Source organism: Triturus cristatus, chromosome 10 (genome assembly GCF_964204655.1).
Source record: "Triturus cristatus chromosome 10, aTriCri1.1, whole genome shotgun sequence".
NCBI lineage: Eukaryota > Metazoa > Chordata > Amphibia > Caudata > Salamandridae > Triturus > Triturus cristatus.
Window position 1 is genome coordinate 502,916,596 of NC_140593.1, and position 16,013 is coordinate 502,932,608.

At 41.3% G+C, this 16,013-nt stretch overlaps 1 protein-coding gene across 1 annotated transcript in view; it reads left to right on the top strand.

The window, feature by feature from the left end:
* Positions 1 to 16,013, top strand: part of PTPRN2 (protein tyrosine phosphatase receptor type N2) — a 2,166,812-nt gene that overhangs the window by 737,553 nt on the left and 1,413,246 nt on the right. The window contains exon 4 of the mRNA XM_085631955.1: positions 4,119 to 4,236. Coding sequence (XP_085488081.1) covers positions 4,119 to 4,236 — 118 coding nt within the window. The remainder of the gene's footprint in view (positions 1 to 4,118; positions 4,237 to 16,013) is intronic.

Sequence of the window (16,013 nt, forward strand, 5' to 3'; positions counted from 1 at the left end):
TTACGTTTTAACAAATTAAGTACTGCTAGGACCATACAATTTGCGAGCAGTGTAGTCGCGATTGAAATGTATTTTCTTGTTTCACATTGTGCAGTCATCCAATAGATGGATATCTTTTTCTGTCTCTAGTTATACATCAAGGGTTAATGCCTTATTTTCAATCATTGGTGTATGAGGTCAGAGCATAGTGGCAGGTAGAAGCCACATGAAAGCTCGTTGCGTTTTAGGACTCGTGGGTCGAAGACCTTTAGCTGAGCTATACACAGGCATCTAGCTCGAGCTTTTAGTGCCTCGCTCAATTTATTTGCACATAAAGGTTAACCTGGAGACTAGTCAAGCCACTGTTAAGAGAAAATAGAGAGAAAAGAGCACTGATTCACATCTCAAATTCAAATAGAATCTAGGCCCATACATTTCAGAAGATGTGCCCTCTCATGTTGGTCCATCTCTGAGTTAGCACCTTCCTTGTTTGCCCCGAGGTGATAAGAGGACAACAGCCCTGTACACATAGAAATTCTCATCACAAAATGAACACAAAGGGCCAGATTTACTAAATTCTCATGCAGCGACGCAGCCACAAACGCTGTGCTGCGTTGCATTGCGTGAGAATGAGTGAGTGCCATATCTACAGAGATATGGCTCTCTCCTCCCCTCTCCCTAGCGCCGGCACAGACTTTTGCTGCCATACACCAGGCACACACCTTTATGCAATAGTATGCAAGGGTGTGTGCACTAGTCTAGCATAGGTATTGTACTGGAAGGCCTCCCTTCCAGTACAAAATACTGTGCAAAGGCTTCATTTAAAACCTTTCCTTCTTTGTAAGTGTGCTGTACAGTGCAGCACACATGCAAAGTTGGATAAGAAAGGAGAAATAAAAAAAAATCTCCATTTATGGCCTCCTTTCAATGGCATTAATTTTGGGAGCAAAACCCTTGTTACTATTGTTAGTAGATAGGGTTTTGCATCAAAAGCATGGGTGGTTGTGTGGGAACGCCATGTACCACCCAGGTAACGCCCCCTTCACACTGCTTTGCATTACTTTTAGGCTGCTTTAGAAACAAAACAAAATGTTTGTAAATCTACCCCAAAGGGTTAAAAGCTGCTCTTCCAAAACTGACGCTTTTTCATTTTGTTTGCAAGCAAACAGCCATAAAGTTTTCAAGAAAAATATCATGTTAATTTATTTCATGTTTGCAACTTTTTAACTTGTCAACACGTATTGGGTGATTGGTTTCCCACTGTATGAATATTCTTGTAAGATGCTTTTAGGCGCTGAGGGCGTTTGGAACAGAAGTTATGTATTAAAGCGAGAAGCAGGACTGATAACAGGTGACAAAAGTAGCAGATATTGGAATGTGTTTCGATAAAGGCATCTTAAAGGGGGCTGGACATCTCAAGACGATTTGGTAACTAATTGGTTTTGAAGGTATTTTCTGTTTTGCATGCAAGCCTCTTTTTAGATACGTGGTTATGGCATAAGGAATTTATACCCTCCAACCCCTCCTGCAGTTACAGAAGCCATTGTTGCTAGGATGATGATTGCTTTTGAGCAGATGTATAAATGACTTGCACAAAACACACAAAGACCTTAGATTGTGTTCATAACATATTTCCAGGTACAAGAAAAAGCTCACATTACGTAAGGACATGGGGGCAGATTTACAAGCCCCTTTCGCCACTTTTGCGTCACTTTTAACATGGGGAAAGTGACGCAAAAGTGGCGCAAGGGCCTTGTAAATAAGCCCCATGGTTCCTTCCCTGTTGTAGATACAAATGCAAGCTTAATATGGATTTTTGCCAGTTAGAGAGGGGTATGCTACGTGACTGCATGAACACCAACCATGGCCTATAACCCAGAAAGCGTTTATTGTGGACCATTACCATACAGCCTGAGATAAGGATGTCATATGTATTTTACTCTACATGTATTTTCAGGATAAGTGCATGCCATGTACTATATCAGATGGTACCAAGTTAGAGAGGGGTTGGTTACATGTTATCATACAGGTAGGGATGGGGGGAATGTACCGTCCTGCCCGTGGAATTAGCAGCTACCCTTTAACGCAGAGTTCTGGCCTTATTACGCCAGTCCCCTCGTGGTGGAATTGTTTTCCACAAGGCTCCATAATATGTGAGCTGGTGAGGGCAAGCGAAATTTGGCATTCCCTAGCACAATTTTCCAATGTGGGCGGTCGGCGGCATTCGTGAGCAGTCGCGGTCAGAGGGCTGGCGTTCAAGTAGACTTGCTGTCGCTCAAGTAGATTTTCAACACGAGCTGCAGCAAAATCAACTGGAATGTCCATGTGCTCTTGTGCAACACATGGTGCTATTTACGCTACAGATGCTAAATTGTAGCGCAAGCTGAATGAGCTGCATACTTTCCGCCAGTTGGCAGAATTCCACTGAATCTCACAGAGTTTTTTTGTAACGCCGCTAGTTCCGCCCACCCCTACATATGGGATGGTATATTCAATCAACAAAAGGTGCTAGTGCCTTCCCACTGAAAATACCTGTGGCCAAAAAGCGCATATTTTTTAGAGAAAGTCTAATGATAAACAGCTATTCACATATTTATTACTACAGTGTAAAGGTCAAAATCTATGGGGCATATTATCAAGAAACGGCGTTAAAATTATCGCCGCTTTAGCGGCAGAAAACTGCTGCTAAAGCGGCGATAATGGGCTTGATAATATGCCCTTGAGAATTCCAATAGAAGCCCATGTTCTGGTGTCAAAATAGGCTTCTATTGGAATTCTCTGCGGCATATTATCAAGCCCATTATCGCCGCTTTAGCGGCAGTTTTCTGCTGCTAAAGCGGCGATAAATTTAACGCCGTTTCTTGATAATATGCCCCTTTGTTATTACCATATACTGTGACTTGAGAAACCACTGCTTAGTTTCAGAAGGCTTCTTATTATGATTTCACAGCGGAAAGCGACTCTGCGGGTAGTTGTCATAGCTATTCAGTGTGATTTTCTCTCAATGGATGGATTTAACCCTTTCTATTCTGGTACTGGTTAGCAGCCTTTTGTTTACAACTACTACACAGGACAAACCAGAATGGCACAAACCAAATGTACAGATCCTCACAGAGTTAAATGTTTCTTATTACCACTGATGAGGGTGGTGAATGGCAGCACGACGCTTTCCGACATTTCCTTTCGTGAGTCAGGGCCCCCCCTACAATTAACAATATTAAATGGCTTTTTAGTCTCTGCACATGTGCATGAATTTTAGTTGTATGTGAGTAGTTTAAACAATGGCTGATATGTCTCAATCTTTTTACTTCTGCTATATAGTTATTTCAGAAAAAATATGCCTAAATCAGAATTGTTTGACCTTTTTTAGCACAATATTTATTTCCCTCTGAAAGGTGAACTGTTTTCACCAGAAGGTATAACTGAATGCAATTTTACTTTTTTAGCATCTTAATTAACAATTCCAACAATGTTGATCTCCGGTTTTTATTTGGCAACTTTCAAATGAATCATTTCAATGTATTTCAAAAAGCATGATAACTTCACCACCCATAAATAGTTGGTCATTTTTATTAAACACTTCTTGGATTATTTGTTGGAAACTCTTATAGCTCTTTGTCAAATAAATTCATTTTAAAGAAAATGGGGGTGAAAGGCGCAAGAGGAATGCAGCTTGAAAAGTTTGCATAGCATTGCAGAGTTCCTTTTAACTAGGGGTGGGCGGAATTTGCGTAGTCGCGCTACGCAAAGCTCCGCGAAACGGTAAAAAATCTCTGTGAGCACGCAGAAATTCCACGAACACCCGGAATTGCTTGTTCGCAATGCTTTTTTCCTGTTTGCGAACGCTGTTTGCGTGCTCGGGGGAAATATCTTGTGAACACGCATTTTGAGAACACAAACACGCAAAAAATTCCCCGAAGCCACAGATTGCCGAATTTTGGGCAATTCTGCGTTCTCCGCAGAACACGAAATTACCAAAATTCTGCAAACTCCGCAGGCGGAACGGAATTTACCACCCAGGTCTACTTTTCAAGCTGAATTTCAGAGTTAGAAAACATATGTAAATTTAGTAAACAGTAAGTTACCATAAATTGTGATCGCTAATGTAACCTTTTGTTTTGTATGCTCCTATTGTACAGGTTTAACTTGGCAGGATGATTATACCCAACGTGTCATTGCCAGCGAACTTTCCAAAATCCATAAACTGTACAGTCATCACCCTGACCCTACGTCCTCAGATGCATCCAACATACCCAGGTACTTTTTTGTGGCATTATGCAGTATGATGTTATTTAACACCTCTGTGTAGAACTAACACACATTTCAGAAATAAATCCAAAATATTCATATTGACTAAGGAATGAAAACTCTACTCTTCCATAGGCATTGTTCATTGACCGGGGCAGGGATGGGATCATTGAAGAAACAAATTGCAAAATCTTTATTTTCAGGATGACCAACAAAAGTGCAATTGATCGGTGTTGAAATGTAATTTATTAAACATATTCATTGTGTATATCCTGAAAAAATTTACTAGAATTGTATTGTTTGAATTATTCGTATTTCCAGCCCTATTTTGTGATTAATTTACAGATTCGGTGAGCATGCTTACTGAAATTCAGCTTTATTAAAGTGTTTAAACATTTCTGATCGCTTTTTAGACAGCAACTGTTGACAGTGTGATAGTGGCTAAGCTACAGCAGCTTTTAGAATCATGACAAGATCGTTAGTTTTAAGTATTTTTAATAAATATACTTTAACAGTATTGCTAAATTCCCACTTTGAAAATGGATGTTCCATCAAAGAATGGTAACCTGACCACAACAACCAGGAGACAAAAGCAATCCTTCACTTTTATCAAAAGAAAAAAGAAGAAAACAAATAATCCATACGCCCTTTTTAGGTCTTGCAGACCTGCGTTGCAGCGCGCATGCGCTGCTCGCGTCTGCGAGACATATTGTGGGTGAGTATATTTCAGAATGGGGCTTGAAGCCCCGCCCCTCATTTTCATTGGGTAGCATCACCATTTATGGTAAACGGTGGCTTCCTATTGAAAATTAGGCTTCTGTGTTACCGCCCTCTGTCCTTTTGTTCCGGTCCACCCAGACTGGCTCCCCTGCTTCACGGCTTTCGTGAAGATTTTTCTTATCTGCTTGTTTATTTAACAAGCAGGTAAGAAAAGTCTTCACGACAGCTGTGAAGCACTCAAATCAGTGCTCCGGGCTTCCTGCAACCATGCTGCCTTCACGCCTGGAGCATGCACCAGTCGGCTCTGTGATTGGTTGGCGGCAGGCAGGCACAGAGCTCAGAGGTGCAAGGGGTCACAGGGAGGACACGGGTATCTCTTTAAACACGCACGGTTGCGTACGATTGTTTTTAATGTTAGTCTCCCGGATTTATCTCCTAGCAGCCCTCCCCTCCTGGGCATAGGTATGGGTGGAAGCTGAATTGTGGCTCGCAGTCGTCAATGGGTTACAGCTGCCAAGGCATGCGCCACTGCCACCAGATACACCACAAATCCCTGCGCTCCGGCTTCAATCTCATCTTCCCCCGGCACATTTTCAGGTTTCCTCTTAGTGCCACTTTAACAAAGCCTGATCATTTGAATGCGTAATTAGCTTGAGCATTCTGGCTCGCTAATTTCAAGACAGTTGTGAACACAACGCACGAGCTCCGGGCAGCGCGTGCACTGCAGCACCATAGATCCCTCGTGCATCTGGGGGGGAATTAAACACTGTGTGTGGAGCACCGTGGGCTAAGTACAGAAGGCGCGAGCCGTGATCTGTGCCTTGTGCAGTGAAAGTGTGACTATGTAGACAGTTATCCATGTACAGCACGAGCACACCGCGGGCTCAGGAGTGATGATGTGAACAGTGGTGTGATGATGTCATCAGTGGTCTAACCAAAGCGGCGAGTGCAGTGAAAGTGTGACAGTTATCCATGTACATTGCGAGCGCATCAGGGGCTCAGGAGTGAAGGTGTGATGATGTCAACAGTGGTGCGATGATGTCATCAGTGGTTTATGTACAGCGCCTTGTGCAGTGAAAGTGTGACGATCTAGACAGTTGTCCATGTACAGCACCGAGGGCTCATGAATAAAGCGTAATCCGTGATCTGCAGGGGGTGCCAAGCGTGAGTCACAAGGTTTACTGCATCTGATAGAAAAGTAAACTTCCCCTCCTCACTGCAGTCTGGGGGGTAAGTTTCTGGGCCCTGCCTGCTTCTAGAGGTCAGAGTCTGGCTATAAGCAGGCCTGCTTTCTGGCCGCCTACTTCTGTGATTTGTTATTTTCTCTGACCTGCCTGCTTCTATAGCCCCCTGCATTTACAATGCCTACTCTATTCACCTAGCTGCTTCTCTAACATGCCTGCTTGGTTAATCTGCCTGCTCCGCACACCACATGTCCTCTAAACAGTCTGCTACTGTCTGTTTCTCTACCCTGCCTGCTACTGTAAACCAACTGCCTCTGTAAGTTAATGACTTCTATAACGTATTTAGTTCTGTATATCCTGCTTCAGTCTTCCCTGCTCTACTAAGCCACATGCTTTCTTAGCCCACCTGCTTCGACGACTGTCTGCTTCTATAACTCAGCTGCCCTCGTAACCTGCCTGCTTCTCTAATTAGCCTGCTTTTATTACTAGTTTGCTGGGCTCCACTTGACTTTTGTAACATGCAGTCCAGCACCCTTTCTACATTAAGCGCTAAGTAAGTTGAGAACTAGATCTTAAGATATGCGTGTCCAGGCAGCGGCAGGGCCGGCCTCCCTCGCACACCTGGACACCAAACGTCAACAAAGCTGCCCCGTCACACCTCTCTCCCTCCAACATGTGCCTGCTCAAGACCAGTGTGGAAGCAGGCATTTGTAATGCAATAGGTCTCGCATTACGGGAGTTTAAGCTATTAACTTTGCAAATGATAATGCCTTTTATATTATGTTTTAAAAAAGAAAAAAAACATTGTAATTTACAATGTCAATCGCTCAAAATAATGTAAATGAGAGACCTATTGCATTGCAAATGCTTGTTTATGTGGAAGTCCAGCAACTATGTATTACAGCGTATGTATCTGAGTCGAAAAAAAGTGCCATTCATGAGAAGCCCTATTGGCAGTATTAGCCTTAACACTGTTAGCAGTACTGGGCATGAAGAAGCAATAACATTTCCTTAAAATGCAATGCTCCACAAATAAGCCAATTTGCAGAACTCAAGCACACTTACAGTTCTAGGGTCATAAATCGCAACTGAATTAGTACAGAACAGTGGCGTAACGATGCTTGAGCCCCTCCCTCCCTCCTGCCCGAAAGCACACGGGGGGGGCCTCTCAACGCTCCAGACCTAGTCAAGAGCTCCTAGGCCAGGGGCCCGCCACCCGTGCACAGTACCGAAAGGGGCCCTCTGGAGCTCGGGGGCTGAGGGGGGCTTTTGTTACATCACTGCTTTAGAGTTTTAAGAATACATTCCTGTTTACAACCTGCTCAACCACAGTGCCCTTTCAAAATGGCTGCCCCCTTTTGTAATACAGGTAGCTGAAAGCATTATTGAATTTTATTTTAAAAAATCTCTCTCAGATATAAGATTTGTAAATGGAGAATTTTATGCACAGACGTTGTGCGCTCTTTTAGTAAAATCTGGTTTCATCTTTGTCCGCAGATGAGAAATATATTTTGCAAAGTTGATATTTTTCCATTAGGAGCATTAGTTGTGCTCTGTAATTTGCTTCACTGAGCCATAAAATAGCTACCAAATTCAGAGAGTTCTCCTAGGAAAAGCGAAAGCCTACCCCCCTCACCCGGTAATCTATCTGGCTTTCTTTATTTTCAATATATATTAATGTAGCTGTTGGAGACCCCTTTGCAATGATAATGGGAAAGGATTGTGTTTTTGGTAACTAGCTGCCACCGCAGAGAGGCTTGCACTGCCACCCATAGTATTAACCTGTAGAATTTACAAAACCCTTTTACTCCCAGGTTTACTTCCTAGAATGTCTGCTGCAAATTGTATTAAAAGAGGACCATAAATATATTACTTTTTATGCTATAAATGAGATGTGCCCTTTAAGTGGGAAACAAAATAGATGAAATGCAAATAATATATTTTTATAGGTAATAGAAGTAATATTTATATTCAAGGGATTCCACGATGTAGGGCAGTCTTTTTTGAGGAAGCACATGGACAACATATTTTTCTTTTGAAGTATTTTTCACAGTGTATAGCGTGACCCTAAAACAATACATTTCGAATTCTAGGTGTTAGGGCACAACTCCAGAACACTACCTGAAGTCAAAAATGATGCTGACAGAAAAATGAAATATATGTGTGTTTTAGCAGATGGATGATGTGGATCCTACAAAGAGCCTGTGCAGCCTCAACGGTCCATGTTTCCTATTGGCATGGATTATTGAGATCTTTAATTTCCCAAAACACTTTGCCCACCTCAGTGGTGCTTTGTGCTTTAAAGATGGAGCTGTCTGGATGATGGGCAGCAATGTTCCAATTTCAACTAGAGTGCACTGAAAAGTTGGTGAACTGGCAAAAAGACACATGAATGGAATGCTGTTCCGCAGGCACTCATAACAAGCAGACTGGACTACGGAAACACCCTGTACGTTGGAATTCAACAAATCCCTGCTACGCAAACTCCAGACCATCCAGAACACCGCGGTCAAACTCGTCCTCGGCATCCCATGGCATAAGCACATCACCTGCGAGACCTCCAGTGGCTCCCTGTCGAGAAGAGAGTAACCTTCAAGCTACTCACCCACGCCAACAAATCCCCCAAAACGGCAGACCCAAATACCTAAACAAAAGAGTCTACTTCCACGCACCCAAAAGGAACCTCCACTCCGCCGACCTTGCCCTAGCAGAAACCCCGTGCATCCGCAGAACCCGAGCGGGAGGAACAACCTTCTTCTATATTGCAGCCAAAGCGTGGAACGAGCTCCCAATCAACATCACACGCTTACCCACTCTGTACACCTTCAGGAGGAGCCTCAAGACCTGGCTCTTTGGCTGAACAGGAGCTGCACCGCCTCCCCCCACCAGCGCCTTGAGACCCTCACGGTGAGTAGCACACATTAAAACCCCTGATTGATTGAATGCTGTTCTTTTTGGGATTTCCTATGCTCAGAAATGGACTATACTACTTGATGTATCCCTGGAGACGTTTTTTTTTTTTAAATAGAAAGCAAATTTAGGGATTCACTGGCCATAAATGTGTTTACTGCTGGTCTCACTGTCATACACAGTCAACATTCCTGCTTCCCCAAGCTCAAAAACAACTGCCACAACAGCATCATCCGAGAAGCAGTTTTTCCATGCAAATCCCTTGGTTCACCACTCTGTGAATTCCTCAATAACCACTGTATACTTGACTTATGATGACCATGACACTAATTGTGGTGTCGCTCTCTGGACACAAATTCAAAGATAGGGATTTTTTGCCAGCCTCTTGATGGTACTGCATTTGAACTGAGATGCTATGTAAGTGCTTCACACTCTGAAAAATCTTAAAAGACAATCAGATGTTAAGACTCTTACAATATAGTACCAGTGCAGGAAATAACCTCAACATATGTAGGTATCTAGCTGAGTAACTACACTGTTGACCATCTGTCCAGCCATAATAAACTATGTTTATAGCAGTTCAGAATTTAAAATCAACATAGCCACCAGGGTAGGAAAAAGGTTCAAAATGTTGATGTGCTCTGTGTGATCAACCACTTCCTTGGCCATCCCATTTGTGCCCACAGTGGCACAAAATCCTAAATTGTCAGCCATCTCATATAGCATCACTGTTCAACCCATCACCTTGCATCATGAACACCCAATAAAATCCTTCTAATAATCAACCCATAGAGATCAAACAAATTTGGTCCCTATATCGGACCATCTTAGCATTTTTGAATTAGGCATTGCCTGTCCCTCAGATCTACCAAAGCTCTCGGCAAACAGATGAAGACATTCAACCTATCCGCATACCTTTGGTGACAAATTGAATATTTTAATGTATATTTCTAATAACTACGCCATCACAATCTTAAGTAGAGACTATTTAAAAAAGCAATGAATAATACGTCAACTGCATGTCTTCTGAATGTTGCAACTCAGACTCGTTGCCATACATTGCTTTTATAGGGCAGAACTGCCATTTAGCCTATTGACACACAGAGTAAATATACAGGAACACTATTCAGCATCATATAATTATTACACTTATTAATAGATGTCATTCTACATCTTTGTCATGAACCAGAATGCACCCTTTATCCCCCAGAAGGTACCAAACCAGTCACTAATATACACACACAAGTGGCCAAGACAGTCACTCAGGGGAATGGGGTCGAGGGAAAATACTTAATTCAAACCATTAAAAGCTGATGGCAGATGTTACCTGGCAGGTGGAGACTGATCCAGATGGCATGGTAACCCTCTTCTTAGATGCAGAGAAGACATTTGACAATGACGAATGTGGGATCATTTTTAGAACATTGCAAAGGGCAGGCATTGGCACCAATTTTCTAGCCAATTTAAGTAGGCTTATATGATGAACCGACAGTGCACGTAGATTGTGGGATTTATCATGTTATTACCCTTTGAGTCCACAGAGAGACAAGACAGGGATGTCCTCTCTCACCCTTATTATTCATTCTAGTACTGCAGCCACTGGCAGCCACAATCAAACAGTCTAACATGACTAGGGGAGTGGACACTGCTGCTCTGCAATCCAAGATCCTGCTTTCAGCAGATGGCATGTACTAACTCTCAAGAACTCTGGAGCATTGCTTGCCACCTTTATCACTCTAAAAGAATCATTCTCCACATCCCCAGTATACAAAGATAACTGGGAGGCACCAGCAACTGGTACAATGTCTGACTGATATGCTCTCCTCTGACCCCTTTGCTTTTCTGGAATTCTTGATACTTTTTTACCTGACCAAAAAGGGCAAGAGCAAAGGAGTGACAAAGGGGTTGTAAGGACTCTGATCCCCTCATTATACTTCACTATGGGAATTACAGAAATCTGAACAATACTGGCAGATATCACAGAGTGGAAATGCAGGAAGCTGTCTAAAATACACCCTTCTCAAGATCTTGCATGCCTGGTACTGCTCTCCATATACACTCCATAGGGGAAAGCTGGCTGTGTATGGCAATTACTGGAGATGCAAAGCCCCTAAATGTGATCTGTTGAATATTCTATGGTCTTGTCTACAACTAACCGAATTTCGAAGTGGAGTGTAACCCATATTGTTTGACACAAGCGGTCGCCTTTTTCAACCTTCTGTTAAACTGCAATACTGCATAACTGACTAATCAACATTCCACTGGTGGAGCAGGATGGGCACAGTGCTCTACATTGCAAAACAATCTGTGCTGTCAGACAGTGATGTTTTACAGTCATACCCGCCAAGATAAATTACTATAGGAGCTGCTTCACCTAGTGGCACATCAAAGCATTATTTGCAGACAAGGCCAAACTGTTTCTCTGTTTGAATATGGTGCCCATGTCTTAAATAAATTGTACTCCTTTCCTTCAAAGACAATACCTTCTTTGCCATATACTCCCAGGATTGTTGTCCATTATCCTCAAGAGTTTAGCTTCTAAAATGCATTTGCCACTCACCCTGACACAATGTAGAACCTCATCACACAAATGATAACAGAGTAAAACAGAGTTAGATTCGCCCTCCCCTCAATTGACCCCAGCCACTTTCTTCTCCATCTTTGGTGAAGTAACATAGAGCAAACGCACCATTCTACTGTCCACAACTAACATTTCAGTCACCTGCTGCTAATATTGTATACTATACATTTATTTTGCATAGTAATGATACTGAACCTAAACACGACTCTTCCCTACTCCACACTATTTTCTCCACTTCTGCTCCAAACAGAAATCCTTGCTACTCATTTCTTTATTATGTTTGTCTTACTGATTCGCTGCTGTTAGGGGACAGCTGAATCCATGATATACAAAGCATTATAACTACAGTGATTGCTTGTTACCAATTTTCAGGTCAACTTCCATTCAAATGTGACTTGTTAACGCTGTTTAGTACTAAAATATTGACTTGAGATTATCACATTACCATATTATCTTTGCCTTTATATTGTGATTTTCAAAATATCATCATGTAGACTGTCACAGGACAAGGAAAAAAATAGTTTTTTAGTGTTGTCTTTTATATTGTTGTTATAAATATAATTGTGTATACTATAGATCTATGTAATTTAATTCTTTTTATGGTATTGTAGTATTATAAAGTTCTATCTTTTATTATTGTTTCATTAAAGTGTATCCATATTTTAGGTGCAAGATGTTGTTTTTGTAGGAACATAGGGTGGGTAGTTTTTTACATTTGTTTTGAGAATTTGTGTAAGTTTATATTTAAACCATTTTCGGACTAACTTTTTGATTGTTTGTTTAAATTATTTTGGTTTATAATGTTTTTAGTGTGGCAATATAATTTTTTTGTTCAGCTATCTCACGCTAGGATCCTATTAAAGAGTCCAGTAGGTTATGGAGTGGGGTCCACTTATTCTATGTTATTGGATGTAGAAGGGGTAAGCCAGTCAGGGTTTCTTTTCAAATTTGGAAACCCCAAGTTTTTCAAAAAAATTAAATTGAAAATTTTATGGGGTATGGCTAGAATATGGGCTCAGATGTCTCAAGCCATTAAAGTCGGGTACTATGGAAGCAGGACACCGCTGTGGGATCTCCCTGATGGTCCAACTTGGTTAGGGGATGCACTAGCTATTTCGATGAAAGAAGCTGAACTGGAGGAGTGGGGTGACCTATTTGTTGACGGGGACTTATTACCCTGGGAATATCTTTGCACTAAAATTGGTCCAAACTTCTCCAGGTTTAGGTATCTTCAAATATCGAGTTGGGCTCGTGCATATTCTGTTCAACCTCCACATGGTGGTAAATATCCCTTGGGTGCCTATAGTTATCTTATAACGCTTTTGGCAGATAAACTGCCTGCCAAGAAGGAAATTTCTCTGTGGTACAATCGAATCCTGGAAGAAATGGATGGAATATTTTCATTGCCAGAGGAGCTTTGGTCTTTGCATGTCACCAATCCCGATCTACAACATCTCTGGAATTCGTCTTGTACGTTGTTGTGGGACATTGTCAAACCTGCATGGTAACGCAGGAACCATCTTTTCACCATTCATCGAGCATACTATTCACCCCTTCGTCTCTCCAAATTTACTGTGGGGAGTAGTGTGGCTTGCGCGAAATGTGGTTTGGTGGCTGCTTCTGACATTCATATGTTCTTTGAGTGCCCGGTTTTGTCCTCATTCTGGGAAGCCATTAGTAAGACTCTTTCACTTTCTGTTGGTGTTAACATTACCCTGGACCTTACATCAGTAATATTTGGTTGCTATCAAGGGGTCCCTTCCTTGGCAAAAAAGCTTATCTTTTATGCCATACTGCTCGCCAGGAGAGAGATATGCAGGAAGTGGAAGGACTCTTCAACTCCTTCTATCAATGACTGGTATGCTTCTACTCTGCTGGTCTCTAAGTTGGACCTGGCTAGAACCGGTAATCCAGATAAAAGATCCTTTTGGCATCTTCTGAATTGGGTCTATTGAGTATCTGGGTTTTTTTTTTTTTTTTTTTTCCCCCCCCCCAGGTCCAATGATTAAGCCATCAATCCCATTCTGGGGGATAGCCGTTTCCAGGTGCTATTATTAGTTCCTTGGCTGGATTCTAGCAACCCCTGTTTGGTTTTATATTAGCGATCACTACTGGTTGAAACCTTACTGCTGAGGGGTGAGCTCTCCGTTCCACTACTGCCCCAACCAGTCATAGTAACTGAGGCAGCACAATGTGTGTAAACCTATAAGATTGCATATTGAAACCTGTGTGGCCGATGGGGACAAAAACAAAATATATATAATTTTTTTGTTTGTTTGTTTTTATTTTTATGGTGTGATGTAGGGTTAATAAAGGACAAGATTGATGAGCGTTTTATGATTATTATCTTTTTTAAAGCTTTTGTAAAATACATTAGTAAATGTAACATTGCTTTCTCTATGTTTATTTTGAAATTGATTTAAATGTATTGTTTTGTTTTGTAATGTTTCTAATCCAAATGTTTTTGAAGTTGAATTTGTTAAACATTTTTATGAACTCTGTTATAAATATTTTAAATTAAATAGTCAAATTCTTTATAGAAAGTATTTTTCTGAAAAATATTTTGTATGTTTCTATTATAATTTACACTGTTCTTCTTCTACATTAATTTTAAATGTAAATAATGTAACTTTTTTCCTTTTTTAATATTTCTGAATATTTGTGTAGGGAAATAATGTTTAGTGGTAAAGTTGATGTTAGCTTTTAATACATTTTTTAAAAATTATTAATTAGGTAAGTTTATTTAATTGTGTTATTTATAAGTTATATAATAAATATAAGACATTTTAAAACATATTTAAATGATATGAGATGTTTTTATTTTTTTAATTGTTAAGATAAAAAAACTTAATTGCATATTTGTCCCCATAATATTTGTTAAAATGACGCAGTTTTAAAAATGTTGTTTTACATGAGCGGGGATAGTAAATCCATCCCACTCAATGTGCAACAATGTCCACAATGTAGGTTAGATTGGAATGGGAATAGTACATCTACACCCTTAATGGCCAACACTTTCCCAAAGTGCCTATGATTTGAGTGGGAATAATAAATCTACCCCCCTTAAAGTCCTTCAATTTCCTTGGTGTAGGTTACATTGGAATGGGAATAGTAAATGAACTCCTTTAATTTCCATGACTTTCACAAATGTAGGTTAGATTGCAGTGGTGATAGTAAATCGACCCCCTGTTAATGGCTTACACTTTCCCTAATTTAGCTTAGATTGGAGTGGGAATGGTCAATTTGACCCCCTCAATGTCCAACACCTTCCCCAATGTACCTTAGATTAGGCCCCTTGGGTACGTGGCCTCCAGTTGGGGGCCGAGGGGTCACCTGTGGTGCACCCCTTTTGATCCCTGCACCCCATGGGAGGCACCTTAAGGCGCCTGCCACGGGGAGCAGGGATGACCAGCACCTTCCATTTCCCTATGGGAACATGTATTATGGCCCGTTTACGGCCGTAATGCATGCTCCCATAGGGAAATGCAGGAATGCGACCGAACAGTGTGCGGTCGCATCCTAATGAGGCGGTCAGGACCGCCAACCAGAGGTTGGATAGGGTCAGTGTCGGGCAGAAGCAATTCCGCCCAACATCAAAATCGGCCCCTAAATGTTAGTCGTTCATAAAGCCAGACCATCAAAATTATGGGTAAAGTAAGAATGGCCATCATGGCACTCACCAGAAACTGTGTCATCGTAATCCATGCTAGAGAAAAAATGCCTATCAGAGCACAAGCCATTCTAATTAATTGATCTATGCAAGATGACTATCGGAGTTGGTGGCCTATATTTGCTAATGGCTCAGCATGGCATTCAGTTTGGACACTGTATTGTATCAGGATACTGAAATTACTGAGGAATATGGGGAAGGATGATGCACAATGCAGAGAAATTGTGAAGTCACAAAATCAAAGATTGCTTGCTACTAGTGAGGGATCAGGGTTTTCTATACCTCAGTCTTCCTCCACTGGTCAAATTGACCTTTGTCTGTCGACAAGGAGAAATTAAAAGTCACAATTATTTACATCAATCCGATTGACATTTTAAATCATTAATATCTTTAAGTGCAGTCAAAGAGACTTTTGGAATGAGTTAATATTTCAATATTTTATAATTTTATTCAATAAGAATTAAGGGCCAGATGTACGACTATTGGATTTAGCGCCTTGCAATTTGCGACAAATTGCGAGTCGCAAATTGCGAGGTGCTAAATCCAATGTACAACAGTGTCAGAGACACTGTTAGTGAATCCCAATGGGGTCACAAAATGCGAGGCTCATCAATATTCATGAGCCACTCGCAATTTGCGACCCATTGGGATTGGCCAGCCTCACAGGGATGGTGGCCTGCTGGGGGATGCATTTAAAAAGAAAAAAATGAAACGTTTTTGT